The sequence below is a fragment of the Bos mutus genome, chromosome 3 (assembly GCF_027580195.1).
Source record: "Bos mutus isolate GX-2022 chromosome 3, NWIPB_WYAK_1.1, whole genome shotgun sequence".
NCBI classification, from domain to species: Eukaryota; Metazoa; Chordata; class Mammalia; order Artiodactyla; family Bovidae; genus Bos; species Bos mutus.
This window is the reverse complement of record NC_091619.1, coordinates 95,868,018-95,883,519: the sequence shown is the minus strand read 5'-3', so window position 1 is coordinate 95,883,519 and position 15,502 is coordinate 95,868,018. Positions and strand designations below refer to the sequence as shown.

General features: G+C 52.4%; 1 protein-coding gene across 4 annotated transcripts in view; it reads left to right on the top strand.

The window, feature by feature from the left end:
* Positions 1-846: 846 nt before the first annotated feature.
* Positions 847-15,502, top strand: part of SLC5A9 (solute carrier family 5 member 9) — a 37,747-nt gene continuing 23,091 nt past the window's right edge. For 3 of the 4 annotated variants that reach the window (XM_070368095.1, XM_070368093.1, XM_005902222.3), the window contains exons 1-5: positions 847-1,137; positions 9,051-9,269; positions 11,682-11,753; positions 14,531-14,635; positions 14,935-15,099. In XM_070368095.1, coding sequence (XP_070224196.1) covers positions 9,108-9,269; positions 11,682-11,753; positions 14,531-14,635; positions 14,935-15,099 — 504 coding nt within the window. In that variant the 5' untranslated portion in view covers positions 847-1,137; positions 9,051-9,107. Of the gene's footprint in view, positions 1,138-1,258; positions 1,409-9,050; positions 9,270-11,681; positions 11,754-14,530; positions 14,636-14,934; positions 15,100-15,502 lie in introns of all 4 variants that reach the window. The other variant, XM_070368094.1, reaches the window with a different exon arrangement.

Sequence of the window (15,502 nt, the reverse complement as noted above, 5' to 3'; positions counted from 1 at the left end):
TGAAAGAAGCTGCCTCCACCCCTTGCCAAAGGGAAGCAGGAACGGTCACCAGGTCACTCTAACAACTTTTTGCAAAGCAATTGCCATGGGATTCTAGCTCAGTTCAAACAAAATTTCAGCTGGCCCATGGAGTGTCCTCCAGCCAAAAATGTCATTATTTGAGCCACACCTCCTGCAGTAAAAGGCCAGTCATCTGGGCTCAGTCACGGGCCAAGAGCGCCAGGGCAAGTGAGACCTCAGGGTGAGTGTTCAGTGCCAAGGGAGTGGCTGTGGCTAGGGCAGCAGGTGCCCTGAGCTTAGCTGTTGCCATGGTCTCCATGGCATGACTCCCCGGGTGTCCTGACTCACTTTTAGAATTCCAGGGAGGATACTCGGCCCCTATTATATTGTCCTCATCCATTGGACCTCAGCCAAAACTGAGACAGAAACTATCCCATTTCAACATCTAATTGCATACGCATTATCTCACATAATAATCCTAACTTTTTAAGAGGTACATATTATTGCCTCACTTTGCAGATGCAAAATCTTGGCCTTGGTGGGTTAAATGATTCTTCTGTCATAGGTAAGCTAGTGAGCAGCAGAACTGGGACTCATACTCTGACTCCAATCTTGGCTCCGCTACTTCAGGAATGCGGGACTCCCCCTGGGAGCTCAGGGAACACAAGCATGCGCTGGTCACGCCTGTGCATGGGCTGTGGCGCCTGTGCATGGGCTGTGGCCCCACGCCAAGCCCTTCTTCCACGCTCCAGACAAAGCCCCAGTTGCCAAGTGTCGGCCCCACCTCTCCTCTTAAGAAACCTGTTTACCAGGCATGTGGGGACAACGGCAGCCACAGCAGCTGACTCTGAGCTGTAGGCTTCAGATCTGACCCTGGGGGCAGGGAGAGCCCCAAGTCCAGGACAAGATCTCTTTCTCAAGTTCATCATCAGGAAGTAAGGACAGGCACTGTCCCTCAGAACCCTGGGGCCAGTGGGCTGGAGTGAGATTTCATCACCACGGGGAGGAGCCAGGCTGCTCTACGTCCTAGACTTGAGTTGTCAGAAGCCAGGTCAGAGTCACATCAGACTTGGCAGCTTCTGCGCAGAGCTGAGGCCGAGATACTGAGCTCTGGAGGTTCCAGGCTGCGCTGTGCAGGTAGGGGTCTGACAGGGATCATTTAGTGATGAGTGTTTTTACTTTCTTCTTTTTCTTTCCTCTCCTTTCTTCATCCCTGGGTCTCTGTTATCATCTTTCTCAATCTTACCCCCATATACAGATGGCAATCCTTTCTTCTTGGAATTAAGTCTCCGGTCTGTCCACATGAGCCCCCATCCTACCTGGGACCTGGGAGCAGGTGTGATCTGGACCTGGGCACAGTCCAGTGACTTGGCCCTTTGGTGGCTGGAGCGGGAGGCCCCGTGAAGAGGTTAGTGCCTCCCCTGCTGCACAGATGGCGTAATTTTCTCCTCCATCACAGCCCCTCCTCCAGGATCAGGCCTGCTCTCCTCTCTCTGCCCAATACAGAGCACAGCCACTGCCCCAGGTACCACTGATATTGCGTTCTTGGGAATGGTGCCCCCTGGAGTTGTGTGATGGGACAACCCTGACAGAGGGCGTGGCCCAGAATGTGCTCAGTGAGTGACTGGGATCAGTTAAATGGAATTGCAATTGAATTTGAATTTAGAGGAGCATGTGAAAAAACAATAGCATCACCAGACCACGTGGGCTGAGGGCTAGGACACTGGCAGGAAGGGGGCAGAGGTGGCCAGGGGAAGAAGGGTGGCTGGGGGCGAGGGTGGCAGGAAGGGGGCTGACAGGTCTCTGGAATCAGGACCCAGACCCAGGGGGGCTCCTGTCCTCTCTCAGAGCCCCTACAGGAAGGGAAAAAATGAAGCAGTTTCCTACCCACCCTGAGAAGGGATAAACCTCATCTCTCTCCCTGTAGACATAGGACTAGGACAGAAAGGGTTGTGTGAGGCAGCCCAGCTTTTAGAGTCAGTCAGGCCTGAATTCAGAACCCAAACAAGCCACAGTTACAGGCCGTCACCAGTGAACCTCAGCCTCTCACCTGTAAAACAGTGATGAGAAAACCAGCTCATTCAGTTAATACAAAATTGTGATTGTACTGGGGTTGTGAGCCACACAAATCTGCCACATGCTGGTAGATATTAGTCCTTACCTCCTGTTGTTCTGGAAGAGGACGTTCTCAGCAGGAAGGTTGGCTGCTGAGAGTGGTTTTTCAGGAAGAACTTGCAAGCAGCCGGGGTGGTGCCAGCCAAAAGAATAACATCATGTGCCCTGGTTTCTTCCTGGGCCTGGGAGCACCCCAAAAAGACAGGAACGTCCAGGCAGCAGCATGAAAGGGGGTTTCCTTCCACATGGAAAACTCAGCTTCCACAGTGCGGACTGGTCTCTGGGCCCTGAGAGCCCCCTCTGCATCAGCATTTCATTCTCAAGCTCAGGATCTCACCTTTAGAGCTTCACTCCGTCAGTCAAAGGCGTCGCTGGTTAGTCAGTCCCTTTAGGATTTGAACAAACCCAGGGCTGCTTATTACCCAGAGCTCCATGTCAGGGATAAGTATTTGCAGGTGCTGGGAGCTGAGTGGAATGTCTGCCAAGGGCTGGGGACCCTAACATGGAGGATTTTGGACCTTGGCCTCACAGGTGGGGCAGGGACCCCAGGGGAGAGGAAGCCACAAAGGTCTGCATGTTTCCAGCTCAGTAAGAACAGCCAAAACCCTGCGCTCTCCATCCTTTCAACTAGGTGCCCTTCTCTGCCTGAACCTCTGTGCCAGCTTCCTCAGCCCCATCCACCCCCATGCTGGCCCCAGGGGGGTTCTCTAAACTGCCAGTCTCAACACCACGTCTCCTCTGGCATCCCCCAGTCTCCCTGCAGACCCTGAGCCAGGCACATTGCAAGCCCTCCCCTGAGAGCATCACTGCTATTCACTCTTCAGTGCCTGCTGGTCCCTCTGCCTGGAGGCCCTTCCGCTGCCCCTGCTCCCGGCCCACCTCCTTGCTCCAACACCATGTGTTAGACACAGTTTCCACTCTCGGTGCATTGATCTTGCCCATCACTGGGACACAAATGTGAATGAGATACACAGAGAGCTAAGAGAGACATGCTCTAAATTGACAAGTACCTTCAGGGAGATAAACAGGGCTGCAGGCTGGGACTGTGGACGTTCCCCAGACTGGGAGTCAGAGAGGACTTCCAAGAAATGATGATGAGGAAGGACACAGAACAGACTGAGACCTGGTTGGCACGGCCCTGTTGGGGGTGGCACCTGGGCAGTGCAGGAATGAGGAAGTACACGCTGAGTTCTGACCCCAGCTCCAGGGGCTCGGGAGAAGGAAGAGCGTCCATGTGAGCAGGTGACCAAGGATGAAGGTGCCGTGGGACAAACTGGTCACTGTGACAGAGGATGGTGGGTCAGCAGTGACGAGCTTGAGGATAGCAGTATGTTTGCTCACCATGGGCCCTGTGGATGCTGGAGGTGAGCAGAGGAGCAGAAGGTTGGGAAGGAGCTGGGCAAACCCAAGCACATGGGGATAGGGAGACAGGAGAAGTGAGCTGTCCCATTGGATTGAAATTTTGGGTAGTGACCTCAGAGAACAAGTTCATGAGGCTAGTAGGAATAGCTGGCCCAGAGTCCAAGCAGAACTTTGGGCTCCAGAATCTTCCATGAGGGCACATCCTGGAGGCTAAGGGAGACCCAGGCTGCAGGTGGCAGCAGTAAGGGGACTGATCTTCCATTTACTGTGAGCTACGCATGGGGCTTCCCTTGTGACTCAGGGGTAAAGAATCCACCTGCCAGTGCAGGAGACCCAGGTTTGATCCCTGGGCCAGGAAGATCCCCTGGAGAAGGAACTGGCAGCCTGTTCCAGTATTCTTGCCTGGAAAGTCCCACAGACAGATAAGCCTAGTGGGCTACAGTTCATGGGGTTGCAAAAGAGTGGGATATGCCTTAGCGACTAAACAACAGCACCACACGGGCTAAATAGGATGCAGGGAGTGAGAATCGGAAAGCAAGTGTCTCAAGCAACTCATGTGAGCAGCCTGTTCAGCGGAAATAGTTCCCCCTTCACCCCCAAAACACAGGCTGTTCTGTGAGTGTCCTGGTTACATTTAAACCATGACAACACCCCACTGTCACTAACTCTGACAGCACAGATATGATTCAGAAATGATAACACCCAGCACCGTATCCTATTCCACACTCCTTTCTTCAGTTGAAATTAAGGCTTCTCCCCACAGTTCCTGCCCTCAGTTGAGCTGGCTGCAGGCTGGCCTGCCTTGAGAAGACAGACCACTGCTGACTTGCTTTTTTCTCACTCCCCTCATCCTGCTGCTCCCCAGGACCTGCAGTGCCAAAGAGGAGAAATCAGGGCAGGAAGGTTTTGACTTAAAGGCTGTGGCTCAGCTCATGACCTAACAAGTTTTAGTCTGACTCTTCCTTGTGGGTGCTCCCATGGTCCACTGGGGTTTGCTCAGTTGGAAGAGCCTCCCCAGGGCTCCCTGCCCACATCCCTAATCCATTCTTCCATGGCTTCCAGGAATCTGGAGCTTCACTGCCCAACTCTTCCAGCTTAAGCCCCAGGCCCTTTCCAGGTGGTCCATTGGACAGGGTCTCAGAGGGTCCCCATGCTGTCTTTTTCATGCATGTGATCCATACCTAGTACACACACATACACAGGAGGAAAACATGCACTCTTTGCCCAGCCCCAGGGTACAGGTCAATCCCACACTGATAACTCCTGCCCACCCCATGTGGAAGCAGCTGGGCAGCCACAGCTTCTGCCTTCTACATGTGTCAGGCTGAGGCAGACTACAGTGACCCCAGCTGCAGGGACATGCACCAAGCTCTCCTAGTTTCCCTGCCAAAGCCCCTTTACTCAAAATCTTGGGGCAATGGGGAAGCAGCCCCCAACACCTTTCTCCCTTTCTTTTGGGAAAATATAGCAAAGATACACCCAGAGAAATATTCACAAAATACTTTATATTCTCCTTACAGAGCCTTTTTGTGATCCATAAGGCTTTAGTGTAGCCAATGAAGCAGAAGTAGATGTTTTTCTGGAATTTCCTTGCTTTTTCTATGATCCAACAGACCTTGGCAGCTTCATCTCTGGTTCCTCTGCCTTTGCTAAACCCAGCATGTACATCTGGAAGTTCTTGGTTCACATACTGTGAAGCCTATCTTGGAGGATTTTGAGCATGACCTTACTGGCATGTGAAATGAGTATAATTGTATGAAAGTCTGAATATTCTTTAGTATTGCCATTCTTTGAGATTGGAACGAAAACTGACCTTTTCCAGGCCTGTGGCCAGTGTTGAGTTTTACAAATCTGCTGACATATTGAGTGCAACACTTTAACAGCATCATCTTCCAGGATTTTAATTAACTTAGCTGGAATTCCATCGCTTCTGTTAGCTTTGTTGGTAGTAATGCTTCCTAAGCCCCACTTGACTTTGTACTCCAGACGTCTGGCTCTGTGAGTGACCGCAGCATCATGGTTATCCAGGTCATTAAAACCTTTTTTGTATAGTTCTTCTGTGTATGTTTGCCACCTCTTCTTAATCTCTTCTGAGTCTGTTAGGTCCTTACTGTTTCTGGCCTTTATCGTGACCATTCTTGCATGAAATGTTTCCTTGATATCTCCAGTTTTCTCAACGAGATCTCTATAGTTTTTCCTACTTATTATTTTCCTCTATTTCTTTGCATTGTTCTTTGAAGAAGGCCTTCTTATCTCTCCTTGCTGTTCTCAGTAATTCAGCATTAAGTTGGGTGTATCTTTCCCTTTCTCGCTTGCCTTCCACTTCTTTTCTCAGCTATTTGTAAAGTCTCCTCATGGGAATACCAGACCACCTTACCTGCCTCCTGAGGAACCTGTTTGCAGGCCAGGAAGCAACAGTTAGAACCAGATGTGGAGCAACTGACAGGTTCCAAATTGGGAAAGGAGTACGACAAGACTGTATATAGTCATCCTAGTTATTTATAACTTATGTGCAGAGTATATCATGTGAAATGCCAGGTTGGTGAATCACAAACTGGAATCAAGACTGTCAAGAGAAATAGCAACAACCTCTGATATCCAGATGACACCACTCTAATGGCAGAAAGTGAAGGGAAACTAAAGACTCTTTTGATGAGGATGAGAGAGAAGTGTGAAAAAGCTGGCTTAAAACTCAACATTCAAAAAATCAAGATTATGGCACCTAGTCCCATCATTTCATGGCAAGTAGGAGGGAGAAACACAGAAACAGTGACAGATTTTAATTTCTTGGGCTCCAAAATCACTGCAGATGGTGACTGCAGCCATGAAATTAAAAGACGCTTGCTCCTTGGAAGAAAAGCTGTGACAAACCTAGACAGCATATTAAAAAACAGAGACATCACTTTGCCAATAAAGGTCCATATAGTCAAAACCATGGCTTCTCTGGTAGTCATGTATGGATGAGAGGTGGACCATAAAGAAGGCTTAGTGCTTAAGAACTGATGCTTTTGAATTGCAGTATTAGAGAAGACTCTTGAGAGTCCCTTGGACTGTAAGGAGATCAAATTAGTCAATCCTAAAGGAAATCAGTCCTGAATATTCATTGGAAGGACTGATGCTGAAGCTCCAATCTTTTGGCCACCTGGTGTGAAGAGACAACTCATTAGAAAAGACCCTGAAGCTGAGAAAGATTGAAGGCAAAAGGAGAAAGGAGTGGCAGAGGATGAGATTGTTAGATAGCATCACTGACTCAATGGACATGAATCTGAGCTAATTCTAAGAGATAGTGAAGGACAGGTCATCAACAGGCGTTTGAATCCTCAGCTGCCATCCAATAGTGCCTTGGTTGGGGGTTGATTTGCCCTATTTTCTAGGTCTGTTTGCCCCAGTTTGGCCTGCACTTTGTGGCATCCTTTCTGCTTTGCCTGGTTTTAATGATGACTAGTGCACTGTCTGGCCATGAGTAGCAATTCTCCCAGCTATTCCTGTGCAGCCCTGCCTGCCTCGGGTAGCTTCTCTCCTGCTAAATTGTTTCCAACAGGCTGTGAGCGGGAACATAAATGCCAAAGCACAACTGCCAGGCCCGAGTTGGGGCCTTAGGGCTCAGTGATACGGCAAAGGCTTGAGGTTTGAGCAGAGGCTTTATGATAGATATTCTGGTGGTTTCATAGTCTTTGCCCCCCACACAGCCCCTTTTGCCCACCCTCCACACTCTCTAGGCTCTGAATCTCCAAGTTGCCTGATGACCTAACAGATAGTTCACAGGAGTGGCTGAAGTCAGCCCAAACCAATTTGTTTGGGGTTAGGGACTCCGGGAGATACTGAAGGGCAGGGAAGCCTGGCATGCTGTAGTCCATGGGGTTGCAAGAGTCGGACACAATCTGGCGACTGAACAACAAAAATGTCCAATGGGTTGCAGCTCAGCCTTGGCATCTGTGAAGGGTGGCTGGGGGGCCAGTGCATGAGCAGCAGAACCCAGAGGGCCAGGATGGGTCCCTTGGGTGGTGGGCATAGGAGAAAGTGCACACCCAGGTCATCTCCCCACTATACTCCTCTTCTCTTCTCTCGAGTGATCGGTCTGGATTCCTCACTGTGGTTGAGGAGCCTGAGCTCAGACATCTCCCTCTCTCCCTGATTAACATTCAACCATGTGGCTAGCCTCGTAGCCTCTACACAGCTCACCCCCAGACAACATGGGGCCCAGAGAACTCTGCTTCATTTTTAAATATGAGCAGGGAGTTCGCTGGACCCCTGAGCTGCCCCCAAGCTGAGTCTACTCCAGCCTCTCTCCCAGTGCAGTGGCCCTGTCCCTGAGCTCAGCATGGCCTATGCCTGATGTTCTGAGCCAGAGGCCCAAGGAGCTAGGAGGAGGGGTGTCCCAGGAGCTACGTTTCACTTCCCTCTCTCCAAAAGGGGTGGGAAGAGGGCCTGGCCCTCTACACCCAGGCCTAGAATCCTCATAGGGTGCTGGGTTGGGTGTGGATGGCAGTGAACAGGGCCCCCTGCTCCCCTGGCCTGGACCCCTGGCCCCTGAGTGTGCAGCTGAATGCAGAGCAGATGCTCCCAAGACTGAAACGTCCCAAATTCAGCAACATTCAGGAGCAGTACGGGCACATCTGTGTGCCTGGTGCCTGGGCCCCTTGGTGGCTCGTGTTTGTTTCTTGGTGTGGCCCCCACCCCGCCCAAAAGCGGGCAATCCATCAGGGTTTGCAGAGGCCCTCAGGAGTGCATCCCAAACTCAGTTGCAATGTGAGGCTTCACTGAGGAGGACACAGGCTTAGAGTCACTGAGAAACCTGCCCACGGTCAGCCTGCTGCTGGAGACGTGCAGTGGGAACTTAAAAGCAGGCTGTGCAGGTCTCAGGCCCGGCCTGAACCTCCGTCTCCTGACTCCATGTCTCAGGGCATCTGCATCTCTGCCTGGACCTGGGGGCCCTCTGTCCTTTCCAGGAGCACCCCTTTGTCACGGCACAGGGCAGGGGTGCAGATGCAGCAGGTGTGAATTGTAGCCGTGCTCTGTAGCTTGGAGGAAACCACGTCTCTGCCCAGGCCTGTTTCTCACATCCTGAAAAAAGGAAAATGACACCTGGGTATGTTGGAGGTAGGAGCACGTGACATGGTGGACCCTTTGCAAGGGTCACAGCGGACCCCCCTTCTCCCTGTGCATGGATCTGACATTAAGACACCCCAACTCCAGGCCCAGCTTCACCTTTACTTCCGGGGTCCCTTTCCCTTCCTGGGCCTCAGTTCCCTCTCCACATAAGCATGACCTTGAGCATCTTGATTCTGAAGTCTCCCTTCCACCCCCTGCCCAGTCCAGGTCGCCAGCACCCTGCTCTTTGCCTCCTGTTCTTCCTCCTACTCCTGCTCCTCTCAGGGGTGGGAGTGTGTGTGTCCAGGTGCGTGTGTGTGCGTGCGTGTGCACGTTTGTGTGTGTGTGTGTTTGCAGGGAAAGGGAGAGGCTTGGGGCTGGCAGTTAGGGGAAAGGGGCGGGAGTATCAGGACTTCATGTGCCAGTGGGGCTCAGGGATGGCTCAGCGGCCAATGGCACTCGGGCCTGTTTAATCATTACAGGAAAGGAATGAAGCCAGGAGCACCTCAAAGTCCAGTCTGGTTGTGACTGACTAGCAGATGAGCACGGAGCTGGCAGCAATGGGGCCTGGCGCTTTGGGAAGTGGGGTCAGCACTGCGACAGTTCCACGCTCAGCGCCGGGTCCCAGAGGCAGCCTGCATGCCTACGATATCGCCGTCCTGGTCGTCTACTTTGTCTTCGTCATCGGAGTAGGGGTCTGGGTGAGTAGCCTGGAGGCTGGAGGCTGGCAGGGGAGGCAGAGACAGGCTCTCATCTGCAGCCGATCGTAGAGCTGGGGGCAGGGGTGGGCAGAAGGCAGGCATGTCTGGGAAGCACAGGGACTACTGTAGAAGGACTTTAAAGGGGGATCACCCTCTCAAGCCCTCCATTTAGAGATGGGCAACTGAGGCGCAGAGAGGGCTGTGACTTGTCTGAGCTCACACAGTGAGCCCGAGGCAGGCCAGGCCTGAACCCCAATCTCTGGACTCCCTGTCTCTGTGCATCTGATGCCTTTGACCCCATGTACCCTTGGCCTCCTGAGTCCCATTCCTGCCATCTTCCTCATGCCAGATCCCCAACTCTGTGAGTGCTTGACTCCTGACCCTACCACACCCTCCACTGTGCAGCATCTTGGCATGGAGCTGAGCTTTCTAAAGGAGCTGAGGCAAGTGTGCTCATGGGAAGGGAGCCAGGTGGCTCCCAATGGGTTCTGGTCTCCAACGTGTACTGGAGCCTCAGTGTGATGTATGGGGGCCAGGGTTGGAGGCCATGGAGCCCCGAGTTTAGATGCCAACTCTAACAGTTAGGGCAGCGTGGTTCCGGGAATATACTACAGAGCCTTAGTTTTCTCACCCAGACAATGAAAATAAAAAGGACTACTTGCTTTAGGAACATGACACATTTAAGGATCTGGTACAGTGTCCAACACACAGCCTGCAGCAATAAATGACCCCTATTGTCTCCGCAGCAGTCGAGGGAAATGCCAGCAACTTTAGACTCCGCTGTGAGGCAGAGAGGGATCTGAGTCCCAGCTGGTCGGTCACTTACAAGGCTGTGGCAAGGCCAAGAACCCTCTCTGGGCCTCAGTCTCCTCATCTGTAAAGTGGGACAAGCAGTCCCTGCTTCCCAAGTTGTGTGAGGAAGAACGGGGCAAACAGGCTCGTGTGACGAAGAACGGGGCAAACAGGCTCGCTGGCCCCCAGAGCCCGCGGTCGTGAGAAGCACGAGCTCCTCTCCTCCATGACTTTGGACAAATTGCTTCCCATCTGGGGACCCCAGTTTCCTCATCTGTAGTGTAAATTCTTCGGGTTCATCTATCCTTCCCGAGGACCAGGACTGACACAGAAAGTCCAAGCAAAGACTTGACAAGCCTCAGACCCTGCACAGCAGTCCTGCCCTACTGAGTAATATATGCCTTTCTCTCAGGGGAAGAGATGCTTCTTCCAATTTCCCTTCATTCTTCCAGTCCTTCAGGCATTTCTGATGTATGTAGACCCAACCAGACATTTACTGTCTTCAGCATCTTAATTTGTTTAGTCTCTAAGTCATGTCCAACTGTTTGTGACTTCAGTATGCCAGGCTTCCCTGTCCTTAACTATCTCCCGGAGTTTGCTCGAACTCAGTCCGTTGAGCCAGTGATGCTATCTAATCATCTCATCCTCTGTCATCCCCTTCTCTTCCTGCCTTCAATCCTCCCCAGCATCAGGGTCTTTTCTAATGGGTCGCCTCTTCCCATCAGGTGGCCAAAGTATTGGAGTTTCAGCATCAGTCCTTCCAATGAATATTAGGGGTTGATTTCCTTTAGGATTGACTGGTTTGATCTCCTTATAATCCAAGGGACTCTCAAGAGTCTTCTCCAGCACCACAATTCGAAAGTATCAACTCTTTGGCACTTAGCCTTTGTAGTCCAACTCTCGCATCTTAATAATGGTTTTAAATTTATCCCCCCTACCCTCTACCCTGTCTCACTTTCTGCATTCTGAGAGAAAGTTCTTTCATTCCTCACTCCCTTTCAGTCCTCAGAGTAATTCTTCAAAAGGACAGCCACTGCCCCCCTCCCCGTGCAGGACAGGGTTTGCTCCAGGGTCCTGGGTGGGCCTCAGTGATGTGATCTGACTTGAGGCAGGGGCAGGAGGCCACCCCCCATTCCCACCCCTGGCAGAGCCCTGCCTCTGTCTGGGGACCAAGTGCTTTGTGTCTTCCCAGCCCCCAGGATGGGAGTCTGGCTGGGTGGAGGAAGCAGGGTGGTCTCCCCACCATGGTAGCCTGAGGATGAGATCCCAACTCACTTCCTGAAGGAATATTTGGATGGGGTGGAGGGCAGAATAGGGCACAAAAGGACATGCCAATAATCTGGGCACATGCACAGTGCCATGCATTCAGTAGGGCATTTCACACACCCCACCCCACCTCCAACCCCCTCCTCCATTAACTCCTTTGTTCTTCGCACCAGTCCTGGTAGGCAAGGTGATTGACCCCACCAAAGCCCCATAGCTTAAAGATAGTGAAACCTCCAGCCTTGGTTTCCACCCTATGTCCCCATAGTGCCAGAAACCAAAGGGCAGGTAATCTGGGGCAGAGGGCAGAGCCTGGGGAGACTCGGGATTTCCTCACTCCTGCTGTTTCCCTTCCAGTCATCCATTCGTGCGAGACGAGGGACCATCGGCGGCTACTTCCTGGCGGGGAGGTCCATGAGCTGGTGGCCAGTGAGTTCACCTTCCTCCTTCTCCTTCCCCCACCTCCCAGTCCCACCTCATCTTCTCCAATCTGGAACAAGGCTACAGCCTCTGAGGGGTTTCCTGGCTCTGGACTCCTTCTCTCAGGTCCAGAGACACCTAGCAACATGAGAGATATTGCAAACGCATAGCTGGGACCCGCGTCCACTGGGCACCTCCTAAGTGTGGGTCCCAGGCAGGGCGCTGGACCTATAGAGCCCACCCAGAGTGTTCCCGTTCTAGAGGGGCTCAGAGCTGAACCAGGAGGATAGACTCATAAAAAACTTGATGGTTGCTCAGCCGGAGGGGAGCATGGGGCCTGTGAGCGCATGGAGGAGGCCTCTATCCTCCGGACAGTGGAAGTGGGCTTAGGAAAGATTTTCTTGGGAAAGTGACACATAAATACTGCAGTTCAGGGAAGGAAATCTTAGAGGTAAAATTCCACCATCCTGAGGCCTTTGTGAAGCCCAGGCCCTCCCAGCAGGCCTCCCCACTTGCTCCCTTGGTCCTCCGGGCTAGCTTCCTCTTCCTGAAATAAGGAGGGAGGCGAGCCCTGCCTCAAAACTAACAGTGCAGAAGTCCGCCCCGGGGCCACTGAAGCTGGGCACATGCCCGGGCATGTCTGACGCATGGCACGTGTGTGCACGGACACACACCCCCACATACTCATACCCCTGTCTTGATTCTCACCAGCCTTCCTACCCAAAGAGCGGAGGAACCCAGGAGGCCCACAGGGCTCTCTGGAAGGTTTGGTGTCTGGGACAAGGAGAGGTGCAGGCAGGAGTATGACAGAATCCCCAGGGATGTGGGGGCTGTGGGCCTGGCAGCTCACAGGGACAGGGGCAGGGCCACTGGTACTGCCAGCAACCCCTCGCCAGAATAATGAGAACCCCCTGGAGGCTGTTCTGCTCAGCTTGTGCCCCTACCCCCAGCCCTAAACTGCAGCCCTGGAAGTGAGTCTGTGAGAAAGACAGAAGAGGACCGGCACGTCTCCTCTGGTCCATCAGGAGGGTGAGCAGGGGCTGGCCTGGATGTTCAGTCCTGCAGAGAACAGAGGTCTGGGGTGTGAGGAAAGTCAAGGCTTTGGAGCAGGACAGGGTTCCCCAAAGATGGAGGTGGAGCCAGGCTTGGGAATGTGTACCCCGGGAAAAAGGATGTGGGGCGCCCTCCTTGGGGGCCAGGGCTGGAGCTGAGCCACCTGCAGTGAGAGCAGCTACAGTCTGAGTTGGGGCAGAACCAGCCAGGGATCAGGACTCTCGACCCCTCTGCCCCACTGGAATGTGTATTTCTGGTGTCTGTGATGATTGTCCAACAACTTGCCTGCTTCCCTACTCAGCCAGTCCTGAGAAGTGCCTGGTTCCCCTCGTGTGTCCTGAGAGCAGTGTGGCTGGGAGTTAAGAGCGGAGGGAGCAGCAGCATCCTTGTCTCAGAGGGGCCACGCGGGTCCCCTGATGACCTTGTGGGTGTCTCCTTGAGTGACGAGTTAGGAGCCCTGGGCAGGGTGGAGGTGAAGGCACCTCGCTGTCCCGAGAGCAGCCTGGGGAGCTTCTTCCTCCAAAGTGGAAGGCCCAGTGCTCTGTGCTCTGGCCAGGGGTCCAGCCCAGCCGCAGCATCCCAGGACCACCAGACAGAGGGAGGGAGTATGCGCGGGCGGCAGAGTGGCTCAGAGTCCTCAGCTAGGTCAGACAGGTCATTATCTCTGTGCCTTTGCACGGCTGCCTCTTCTCCGAATGGTTCAGTACTTTCTGCTGCCCAGCACCACGATTTTATTAAGATGACACAGGGTCCAAAACTGGCTCTTCCCCTCCAGCCCGCAGCCCCTCCTCTTACCAATAATGATCCTGTCTAATAATAAAAGCTAACACTAATGACCGCTTACTAACTGCCTAGCACCCGTCAAGCAGTGGTTACTGGAGCAGATGGCTAGGGTTGAAATCCTCGTTCTGTCACTGATTAGTTCTGGAACTTGAGCTAGTTATTTACCTGTGCCTCAGTATCCTCGAGAACAATGGGGATGATAACAGAACCTTCCTCCTGGGGTTGTCATGAGGAGTCAGTGAGTTGCTAAATTTAGAATAGAACCTGGCACTTGGCAATGCTGCTTGTGTACGGACCGCTATGACTGTCATCATTATCTGTCTAACAGCATGGCCTCGGAGTAGCTGGCTGCCTCCAGGAGAAAAATTAACTCAGAGGCTGGCCCATCCTGTGCTTAACCCCCGTGGCTCCTCCCCTGGAGTCTGCAGGAAGGCGGTGGCAGAGGGCCTCCCCCATCTCTCTCATGGGGGACTCTCCTTCTCCCTTTAGCCTTCTTCTCTCCAGAGGCCCTTAGGCCCATGGCCCCAGAGCAGAGCTTCATGGTCCTTAATGGACCTTGCTTTCCATGTCTTTTCTTCTTTCCCACTTTGCCTCTCAAATCTCTGGGTGTCCTGGAGGTGGTGACTTCATTTCTCCAAACATTAACTCCTTCCTCTGTAAAGTGGAAAGATTAGTACCATCCCTCCAAATACTTTTGGAGATTTAAGTATATTAGTGCATATAAAATGCCCAGCACAGTGCTCAACATACAGTAAGTGCCTAATATGTGTCTATTCTGTTCAGCCTCCTCATTGCTCCCCAGTTTCCTCTCCTCCCTCTGATCTCACATTTATGAGTTCAGGTTCTGCTTTCTCTGCCTCCATTCCAGATCCTGAAGCTCATAGTCCTGACTCCAAATTGATTCAGATGAAAACTGACCCCTGACCCTCGACCCCACTTGTGCCTTGCAGATCGGAGCATCTCTGATGTCCAGCAACGTGGGCAGCGGCTTGTTCATCGGCCTGGCTGGGACGGGGGCTGCTGGAGGTCTTGCTGTGGGTGGCTTTGAGTGGAATGTAAGGAAGCTGGCTGGAAGATTCTCAGGGATAGAGGGGTCTTAGCCCACTCCACCCTACCCTGTCCCTGACCTTAGTGCTGAGAGAAACCTCAAAGGTGCTTGGGGAGGCTGCACGGTAAATGGAGAACCCATTTTATAGATAAGGAAACCAAGTCCTGATGGACCTCATCAGGTCACACAGGACTGAAATCAGGCCTCCGGTCCCTTACTTCCCCTCCCAGGGCTCTCCTCTGCATGGACCACTCCCCCTCCATCTGCATTAGGAACATGAATCCCTTTTCCTCCCCATTCTCCCAGGCAACCTGGCTGCTTCTGGCCCTTGGCTGGATCTTTGTCCCCGTGTACATTGCTGCCGGTGTGGTCACAATGCCGCAGTACCTGAAGAAGCGATTCGGGGGCCAGAGGATCCAGGTGTACATGTCTGTCCTTTCTCTCATCCTCTACATCTTCACCAAGATTTCAGTGAGTACCGTTCCCATGTGGCCATATCATGTTGCTCTGAAAATGCTTAGTAGAGGACACAGCACGTTGTTGCTATACGTATGTACGGATGGATAAATTGATAGCTGGATAGATGGATGGATGGATGGATAAATGAATAGATGGATGGATGGATGGCTAGATGGAAGAGCAAGGATAACAGAAATGGAGGATGAATTCACACCCCTTCATCACACGCTCCCCGTCCACCCCCACTAACAGCAGGGTAATTAGAGATGGACGATAAATGTTTGTTGAGTGAATAACAGTCCCTCTATCCAAAGAACTCACAATTTCAAGTTCATTCACTCGTTTATCTTCCCATTAAATTAGTCTTCATTCCGCACCAAGAATGTTACCATTAAAAAGGATGTATTCCTCCTCT